Source organism: Pteronotus mesoamericanus, unplaced genomic scaffold, assembly GCF_021234165.1.
Source record: "Pteronotus mesoamericanus isolate MK-2021 breed Mesoamerican mustached bat unplaced genomic scaffold, CSHL_Meso_final scaffold_705, whole genome shotgun sequence".
Lineage (NCBI taxonomy): Eukaryota > Metazoa > Chordata > Mammalia > Chiroptera > Mormoopidae > Pteronotus > Pteronotus mesoamericanus.
In genome coordinates, this window is record NW_026555326.1 from 16,968,357 (window position 1) to 16,978,462 (window position 10,106).

The 10,106-nt window shown below is 44.3% G+C and overlaps 1 protein-coding gene across 1 annotated transcript; it reads right to left on the reverse strand.

The window, feature by feature from the left end:
* Positions 1-6,647: 6,647 nt before the first annotated feature.
* Positions 6,648-9,699, reverse strand: CRNN (cornulin). Its single transcript, XM_054563069.1, has 3 exons — positions 9,562-9,699; positions 7,739-8,456; positions 6,648-7,597 (listed from the first exon to the last, which is right to left on the reverse strand). Exons 1-3 carry the CDS (start codon positions 9,697-9,699, stop codon positions 6,648-6,650), a joined length of 1,806 nt encoding a protein of 601 aa, XP_054419044.1.
* Between the last annotated feature and the right edge of the window lie 407 nt (positions 9,700-10,106).

Here is a 10,106-nt window from a genome sequence, read left to right on the forward strand (position 1 = left end):
AAGCATAGTATAGTGGGCATAGTGAAATGAGGCATGCCTGCACTGTGCCTGTTCTGTACATGAATGAAAAGACACCTAGTGGGAGTTGTCTGCTGAGCATGTGGAGCCTGAGCCCTGAGTATCCCTGAGGCTAAGGGACATTATGTTCGATTCCCAGTCAGAGCATATGCCTGGGTTGTGGGCCAGGTCCCCAGCATGGGTGTGCGAGAGGCAACCAATTTATGTATCCCTCACATATCAAAGTTTATCTCCCTCTCTTTCTCCATCCCTTCCCCTCTCTCTAAAAATAAATAAATAAATAAAATCTTTAAAAAAATTGTTATATCTTCATTGTGAAATTATAGCCTTTGGCATTTTAAAGTGTCCTTCTTGGTCTTATTTAATTCTTTTTGGATCTGAACTCTACCTTGTGTGGGATCAAAATCAAAACCCTTGCTTTTTAAATTTTGTTTTAATCTGTATTTTCCTGATATATATCCATTTACTCCTTTCAAAATAACTTTATTTTTTAATTTTTATTTTTAAATCATGTTTATTCTATTACAGTTGTCTCAATTTTTCCCCCTTTGCTCTCCTCCACACATCCCACCCTGCCCCCTTCACCCACGGTCAATTCCCACTCTGTTGTCCATGTCCATGGTCATTCATACATGTTCTTTGTTCAGTCCCTTCTCCCTCCTTCCACCATTGTCCTCCTTCCCCATCCCCTCTGGTCACTTTCAGTCTGCTCCATGTTTATTTGCCTTTGCTTTATTTTGTTCGTTAGTTTATTTTGTTCAATAGATTCCACCTACAGGTGAGATCATATGGTATTTGTCTTTCACCAACTGGCTTATTTCACTTAGCATAATATTCTCCAGTTCCATCCATGATGTCGCAAGAGGTAAGGGATCTTTCTTTCTTTCCTTCCTTCTTTCTTTCTTTCTTTCTTTCTTTCTTTCTTTCTTTCTTTCTTTCTTTCTTTCTTTCTTTCTTTCTTTCTTTCTTTCTTTCTTTCTTTCTTTCTTTCTTTCTTTCTTTCTTTCTTTCTTTCTTTCTTTCTTTCTTTCTTTCTTTCTTTCTTCCTTCCTTCCTTCCTTCCTTCCTTCCTTCCTTCCTTCCTTCCTTCCTTCCTTCCTTCCTTCCTTTCTTTCTTTCTTTCTTTCTTTCTTTCTTTCTTTCTTTCTTTCTTTCTTTCTTTCCAGATTGATTCTATATATTTACTTTTTTCAATGTTAAGATCCATTATAAAATATTTAAAAATTTAAATCCATTATAAAGTATCAGCAATTAAAATAACATGACACCATCACAGAAATAATCAAGTAGGTCAATGAAATAAAATGAGCATTCTAGAAACAAATGTATATATATCTCTATATCTGTCTAACAATGTAATATATGATTCAATTGATATTTCAAAGCAATGGGGAAAATAAGGCTTATTCAACAAATAAGGTGCGTGGACCAGTATTACTTGAAATAAAACAAATATAGAGCCCTATTTCACACATTATACAAAAAATATTCAAGTGAGTTAAAAATCAATATATAAAATCCAAGGAGTTTTTGGAGAAAATTAAAAATGATATTTTTTTTACTCTGAAGTCAAATATTCAAACCCAGAAGCTATAAAGTAAAATATTGACAATATGACTATATTAAACATTTAAGTCTATATAGTAATATACCTATTAAAAAAGTTAAAGGACAAGTAATAGAATAAGAAAGTATTTACAACACATCAAAAACAGGGTTGATAGGGTTTTTTTTCTTTTTAGGGCAAAAATTCTACAAAACTTTAATAAAAAATTGGATAAAGAATACCAAAAAGTCACTTAAAACTTTTTAAAAATAATAGAAATTGGCAAGAAATATACAAAAAAGGTTTAGTTTTGACAAATAATAAAGTAAAAATTAAAATAACACCACTGTCACAATCAGATTAATATGTATTAAAAATATTGGTAATATCAAGTACTGGTGACTGTGAAAGGAACTGGGTATTCCTAGACTCTTTCTTTATCTTCTTAAAGCAGTCCCTTTAGCATATTTTGCAATGTTCATTTGGTGGAGGTATATTCTTTTAGCCTTCTTTTGTCAGGGAACCTCCTTATTTCACAGTCCATTTTAATTGAGAGCTTTGCTGGGTAGAGCAGTCTTGGTTGCAGGCCTTTGCTTCTCAATCTTTGGAATATTTCTTGCCCTTCCCTTTGGGCTTGTAGTTTTTCTGTTGAGAAGTCAGCTGCTAAATGTATCAGGGCTCTCTGGTATGTTACTACCTGTTTCTCCCTTGCTTGCTTTAGGATTCTCTGTTTGTCTTTTATATTTGCCATTTTAATGATGATGTGTCTTGGAGTGGGCCTCATTTGGTTCCCCTTAAATGGGACCCTCTGTGCTTCCTGGGCTTGTGTGACTTTTTCTCTCCTCCAATTAGGGAAGTTTTCCATCATTACTTTTTCAAACAGGTTTTCTATCCCTTGCTCTTCTTCTTCTCCTTCTGGCATCCCTATTATACGGATATTATTACATTTCAGGTTGTCCTGAATTTCCCTCAATGCTTCTTCATTCTTCTTGAGTCTTTTTTCAATTTCTTGCTTTTTCCAGGAGTTTTTTCTACCTTGTCATCCAGTTCGCTGATTTGATCCTCTTCTTCATCTAATCTGTTTTTGATTCCTTCTGCTGTGTTCTTCAATTCAGAAATTGTAGTCTTCATTGCCTCTTGCATCTTATTGATAGTTTCTATGTCCTTTTTCATGCTGCTAGAGTTTGCAGTAAGTTTCTCATAGTTTCCCTGTATTTTTCTGTAATTCTCTCTGAGCTCACTAAGCTCACTGAACTTCCTTAGAGCTGTTGTTTTGTATTCAATATCTGATAATTTACTTGCCTTTATTTCATTTAGTTCTCTTTCTGGGGATTCCTTCTTTCTCTTCAAGTGGAGGGTGTTTCTTTGTCTCCCCATTATTTGTGGGGCTCTTCTTTTTTGCTTCTACTTCTTAAATTGATCTGTCTTGATTTTCTGACTTTGTGGTGTGAACTTCTATGGCAGGAGACTGCTGTTTTGTTTTGTTTTTTCTCTCTAGATCTGCCTCTGATAATGTCAGATATTGAACCTCTCTGACCTTAGGCAGTCTGTTCAAGACTTCCAGGAATCTACTACCTGTGGCTGTCTCCTTCAGCTATTATTCTAGTCCCTCTGCACTCAGCAGGCTGGTTTATAGACACCACTGGGCAGGGCAGAGTCCCTCCTGGTGGCAGGGTTATTGGGTCCTCTCACGCTGCTGCTGCTCAGGGGACTGGTTTCCCTGAGCAAGATGATTGCTGCTGTATGGGGGAGGAGTCAGTACCGGGTTCCCACCAGCTACTCTCTTTGTTCTTTCCCCAAAGCCTCTGTCTCCAGTCTCTCCTCAAGTGTCTCTAGACTACTCTGTACCCCCTTTAGCCAGGGATCTACTATCTGTGGCTGCCACTCTGTACTCAGCCATCAGGTTTTAGCACTACCGGGCCTAGGCAGAGCCTCCTCGGGACCAGGCTATTGGGTCCTCTCATGCTGTTGGCGCTCAGGGGCATGGTCTGCTTGAGCAAGATGGCTGCTGCTGCATGGGGGATGAATCAGCACTGGGATCCCACTGGCCACTCTCAGTTCTCTCCCCAAAGCCTCGTTCCCCATTCTCTCCTCAGGTGTCTCCAGCCCACTCTGCCCCCGCCTTTGCCGGAGACCAGAGTAAATGGCTGCAAATAAAAATTTATGCTTTGGACCTTCAAATGGCTCTTTGCTTCTCCAGCCTCCTGTCTCTGTCAAAGAGCAACCCTGCCGCTTTTTGCAGCTGGCTGTTATCTGTGTACTTTTTGGGCTCTGGTGCTGTGGGATGGAGATCTATGCTTATGGTTTAGACCCCACTCTTCTCAGGGGGATCCAGCTGGCTGTTTCAATATCCGTCTGGTGCTGCCATCCATGGGTGCCCCGCCTGCCTTTTTGAGTCTCTACCACACCCCTTACTAGTTAGGTTGTACTAAAGCTGATTCTTCTGTCTGTCCGAGGTTATAAGGCTCCTCTTTCACTATTGTTCAGTTGTTTGTTCTGTGTGATTTCTCCACAATTTAGTTGTAATTCCAGGTTGTTCCTGGGAGGAGGTCAGTGTGACTTCCACTCACTCCTCCGCCATCTTGGTTCTCCTCAAAATAAATTTCTTAATCTCTTTGATTTGGATGTCTCTTGCGAATAACATAGACTTACATGATCTACTATAAAAGCTTGTTATTTTAATAGTGATTTAAACTTTTTACATTAACATTACAAATACTATGTTTGACCTCAGTCTGCCACAGTCTTCTATGTTACATTTATGCAAATACACATCTTCAACATAAATAACATCATTAACTATGTTATCTGTTTTATTTGCTTTTTTCCCTGGAATATCTTTTGATATTGAGAAATATTTCAATTTTTATTCTAATGTTACTTTTATGGTAACTACTTTATGCATTCCCTCCCTTCTAAAATATTCTGTCTATTCATCCCCTATTCTAAATAATGATTGAATTTTCAAGAAACTTTTAACTTTCTCCTCTTCCTTTCTCAATATCTAATTTGAAGTGATATACTTTTATTCCCAGTTTTTACTTAGAAATATGTACTTATTTAAAGCAATCAGTGGGTTGACTGTACTTTTCACATGCTTTCTCCTTTTCCCTCCATTTTTTGTCAGCTATATTATATTTGAATTTTCAGAGCATATAATGTTACATGCTATTCTTTCATCTTTATCACCATTATTTAGTCTTAGTTCTACAATTAAATATATTGAAATACTCCTTATCATACTGCATGGCAAATGCTTTTCCTATGATTCTGGTTTGGTTTCTTTTCTTCGTTTATTTTGATGCTCATTCTTCTAGATTGCCCAGGAAGGGATTATGGGAACAATAGTCCCTGAGTCCTTGCAAGTTCTTTACTGTTTCTCTTTGGCTTTTATACCTAAAGGTCAGTTTGGATGAGCATGAAATCGTTTTGTCCTCAGAAGGGCAGCCTTCGCTTTCACACATGCTTCCTCCTTACTATGCTGGCCGTAACTCTGAGTTTTTATGGTGTGTGTGTGTGTGTGTGTGTATTAGTTTTCTATTGCTACTGTAACAAATTACCATAAACTTAATGGCTTAAAACAGCAAAAATTTATTCCCTTGATTCCCTGGAGATCAGGAGTCTAAAAGTCAAGATGTTGGAAGGACTGGTTCCTTCTGGAAGTTCTAGGAGAAAATTTGTTTTCTTGCCATTTCTAGCTTCATAGTGGCCATCTGCGTTCCTTGCCTCATTGTGCCGTGTTCCAGCCCTTGGTTCCATCACCCAGCCCCCTTTCTTACAAGGACGCTCGTGGCTACATCAGGCCCATAGTTATAAGCCTGTGTAGAGATTCAGAGTAATCCAGAAGAATCTCACTCTTAAGACCCTTGACTTAATCACATTTGCCAAGTCCCTTTTGCCGCATAAGGAAACCTATTCACAGGTTCCTTGGACATCTTTAGGGGTTGTTATACAGCTTAACACATTTTGTTTTCTCTGTGGATATTTTCCTTACTTCTTGCAAACCAATAGTTCAATGAAAAATACATGTTATGCAGAATCTGGTTATTTTGTTGTCGGAGACCCTCCATAGTATCCACTGTCAGAAGAAGAAGTCCCTTTAACAATTTGCATAGGCTCCACTCAAACCTTTGGGCTCAGCATCTGTAGGGTTAGGTTTATAAATCTTTACTTTAAAAACTACTTCTGAGGTGATTCTTATAATAAACCAGAGGTGAGAAGTCCTACTTCATAACTTGTTCATATGCAGAGGTGAGACATCATGAAAGGTCAGGGCTGACATGGATGAGGAGGTGGGGGAGAGAAGCTCAGGGGCTCTGGCTCCTGGCTCAGTTCCTGGTAACATACACTTTTCCTGTCTTCTACATACTCCTTGTGGCCTTATTCCACTTATTGGTAACCTTAAGGCAGCCTTCCTATGTGACTTTACAGGTGAACAGAGACTTAACACTCTGGAATTAGAGGTCGTGAAAGACTGAGAATAGCTTTACTGACCTAAATCCTACTTGTCCTTTAAGGACATTACAAAAACACCTCTTCTGATAGAAAACTTTCTTGATACCTCTCTGCCAAGTATACAAATATAGTATCTCCTCTCTTTGACTCTTTCTAACTCTTGGAATCTTATGCCATATTTTCTCGACTAGATGCTCTTGAAGGCTGGGGACCATGTCCAGTTTATTGTCACAGCCCCGTAGCCCTTAGTCTATCACATCAATAGTGATTGAATGAGAGCCCAGTTGCCTAGACAGGTTTTATTGATGCACCAGGATAGATGGGGCAGTGGACAAATGACAGAGAGAAAAGTAGCTCTGGAAAACCCCACAAGCTGAGGGACATTTGGTAAAAGGGATGACTTGCTCTGTGTCTTCTGCTACTGAGAGGGTCTGCACAGCAAAGAAGGAAAGAGAGAGAGTCTAGGATAGAAAGCACCTTGCAGAAATTCACTGAGAAAGATGTTAGAGCGAAGCACCAAGATTAAGCTCTGATGTCCAGGGACATGCCAGCTGGAATGACCAGGGCAGGCCCAGCCAACACCTCTCCAGCTGCCTTCTTCTGGTGCTGGAGTCCACAGCTGGAGCACTCATAGCTTGCTGTCTTTGAAGTAGGAATACAGCTCCCTGGCTGTGAAACCTCGCTTCCCCTCCAGCTGGGCTGCCTCCGGGCCCTTCACTGAAGGCTCGCCCGTGTACAGGCTGCCTTGGGCCTGCCTTCGGATCACTGTCTCCCTTGTGTGGTCATCAGCCCGCTCCTCCCGCTTCACCACTGAGGGCTCTCTCTCTCCCTGCCCTCCTGTCGCACTGCCCCTTGGGTGAGTGCTGCTGCAGTCCCATCTGCCTGTCAGACTGCTTGTCCCAGTATGGGTCTGTCCTCCCCATGCTGTCTTCTCTGCTTCATAGCTGCCCACTTGTGTGCATCTTTGACCACTGCTTGGCTGCCTCTGGGTCTGTCCTTGTTCTCTAGCCCCTATGTGGCTTGGAGCCTGGCTCCTATCCTGATTCTGGATATGTGACCCTCCCTGTGTCTGAACATGTCCTCCTGAAACAGCATGGCTTGTGTGGCTCCTGTCTTGACTGTGGGTCTCAGTCCCTCTGGTCTGGCCATGGGCGGGCTCCTGTGGCTGGGGTCTAGTGCTTTCTGTCTGACGGCTCCTGTCCTGCTCCACAGTCTCGGTGGCACCTCCCTGTGTCTGAACATGTCCTCCTGTAACAGCATGGCTTGTGTGGCTCCTGTCTTGACTGTGGGTCTCAGTCCCTCTGGTCTGACCATGGGCGGGCTCCTGTGGCTGGTGTCTAGTGCTTTCTGTCTGACGGCTCCTGTCCTGCTCCACGGTCTCGGTGGCACCTCCCTGTGTCTGAACATGTCCTCCTGTAACAGCATGGCTTGTGTGGCTCCTGTCTTGACTGTGGGTCTCAGTCTCTCTGGTCTGGCCATGGGCGGGCTCCTGTGGCTGGGGTCTAGTGCTGTCTGTCTGACGGCTCCTGTCCTGCTCCACGGTCTCGGTGGCACCTCCCTGTGTCTGAACATGTCCTCCTGTAACAGCATGGCTTGTGTGGCTCCTGTCTTGACTGTGGGTCTCAGTCCCTCTGGTCTGACCATGGGCGGGCTCCTGTGGCTGGGGTCTAGTGCTGTCTGTCTGACGGCTCCTGTCCTGCTCCACGGTCTCGGTGGCACCTCCCTGTGTCTGAACATGTCCTCCTGTAACAGCATGGTTTGTGTGGCTCCTGTCTTGACTATGGGTCTCAGTCCCTCTGGTCCGGCCATGGGTGGGCTCCTGAGGCTGAGTGCTGGTGTTTCCTGTTGGTTGGATCCTGTCCTGCTCCATGGTCCCAGGAGCACCTGTCTGGGTCTGAGTTATGGTTCTAGTAACAGTCTCACTTGCCTGGTGGGCTCTGTTCTGTTCCCCAGTCTGTAACTGCCTCTCTGACACCCTCTCTCTGGTATGGTGGCTCTGGTCTTCTCCTTTGCTCTGGGTTGACTCCACATGCCCCCTCGCTTGTGTTTGCTGGCTCTCTCTGTCCTGTCTCTGGGACTCATCCTGCCTGTCACGGTGACTGACTTGAGAAGAGCTGATGGCCTGACCCTGGGCCTGAGTCCCAGTCCCACCCTGCCCTCTGGCAGCCTGCCTGCTCTGTCCACCACTGCTCCCCTCGTGACGCTGTCCTTCCCCAATGCTTCCCACTTCCGTGACACTTCTTTCTCCTTCTCCCAGCTCTGGTGAAGCCCCAGGGGAGAGTCCACACGCTCCCTCAGGACTCTCACTCAATGTCTTGAAACAGGCCTGTGCGACTTTAAACACCAAGACCAAGAATTCCTTGAATTCTACAGTCCCCGTGTGGTCTTCATCCAGCAGGCGCAGGACTTCATCCACAGTGGCCGGGTCGTGGGGTTTCTGGGGAGACGAGGCAAAGTCAGCAGCCCGCCCTGAGGAGGTGGTTAGGCAGGTCCACCCCGCTTCCAGGAGCCCAGCCCCAAGCCTGGAACCCACCCACTCTACCCTCCTTCCCCCTCTCCACACTGTTACAGCAGCATGAACACAAAATCACTTTCATTTTCTCGTCCTGTCTTTCTTCCTCATGAGTAGAAAGCTCCTTTTTTTTATATCCTCTGTGTCTGGCACAATTTCTCGACCATGGGAGAACTGGATGAAAATGTCATGAAGAATGAATAAATGATGGTGCTCATAGTGATTCCTTGGGTCATCCTCAGGCCCTGGTCTCTGCTGCTGAGGCTATGGTCTTACCAGAGAGCCCCACACCAAGAGAAGCACAGTGGGTACATAGCCCCAGGGGAATTCTGTGAGCTCCTCAGTGATGCTCAGATATTTCCCAGCATAGGGTGGGCAGGGGTCCCAAGGGACCTCAGGTTGCCCAGGGCATGTAGAAGCAGCACCCGGATGGGCCCACACACTCCTATCCCCAAGACCTGAACCATTCTGGTTCCTTTAGCAGGAAGAGGCAAGGAAGTGCTTCAAGGCCCTGAGTCTGGTTTGCCAGGGGAGCCTCCCTGATGGGGCCTGTGAACAACATGCTCTCCAAAACCTCGTTTCTGATGTGAGCACTCAGCTCATGTTTTTGAGCAGCTGTTTTGGACACAGCTCAGGGCTGTGTTTCTCATGAATGTTTATTAATGGGTGACCAAACCTCTGATAGAGTCAATGGCTACCATATCAGATTTAAGCAGCAGCAAAAATAGAAATTACTTTTATTTCTAGAATATACAAAGGCTGTGTTTCTCCCAGAGGTGTCCCTTTAGAGTCCTTTAACCTTGTCTTCCAATTAGAATTAACGGAAGTCAAGGCATTTTCTCTAAGGACCAGTGACCATCCCTTGCCCCTCCCTGTTTCCCTGCCTGCACAGCCCCCAGTAGGACCTGCAGGCCTGGATCTAGTGGCTGCCTTCTCCGATTCCTGAGGCAAAGCTGGTCTTCTGGCAAACTGTTTCTCTTTCCCCTTCACCACCCGCCCCCCCCCCCCCACCTGGCTGGGCACATCATACCACAATGACGTCAGCAAATTCTTGCTCCAGGAGCCGTTTCAGCTCCCCCTGGGTGAGCACCAAGCAGTTGCCCTCAGTCCTGGCATAGCTTTGGAAGGTGTTGATGATCCCCGTAATGTTTCGCAGTAACTGAGGCATCTTGGGAGGCAAGCTGGAGAAAGAAGAAAAGCCCCCAGGGGGCTTCATTATCAACCTCAGGGGGTTCCTCCTGGGGGGGGCTCTGCTGGGCTCTCTATTGTCTTCCTTCTTCCTTTCTTTCATAGTGTATTTATGGAGGGGACGGTGGGGCCCATTGTGATCAGAGGCAGGCTCCTCAGTCAGCCTGCCACCTACCCATCAGGTGAGCTAGGGCGGGTTGCTTTGCCTCAGTTTACTCATCATGAAGTGAAGGCAATACTAGTATCTACTTTAGAGGATTATTCTGAAGATTAAAAGAGATAATTCATTTAATGCACTTGCCCAATGCTGGCTTATACAAAGTGCTATTAAATATTATTATACCCATATATTCACATATATACACATATATATTCATACATCTATAT

Coding starts and splice junctions, on each gene's coding strand:
- CRNN (XM_054563069.1), bottom strand. CDS start 9,699: ATGCCTCAGTTACTGCGAAACATTACGGGGATCATCAACACCTTCCAA. Junction 8,457..9,561: donor AATTTGCTGACGTCATTGTG/GTATGATGTGCC, acceptor TCGTCTCCCCAG/AAACCCCACGACCCGGCCAC. Junction 7,598..7,738: donor ACATGTTCAGACACAGGGAG/GTGCCACCGAGA, acceptor ATGCTGTTACAG/GAGGACATGTTCAGACACAG.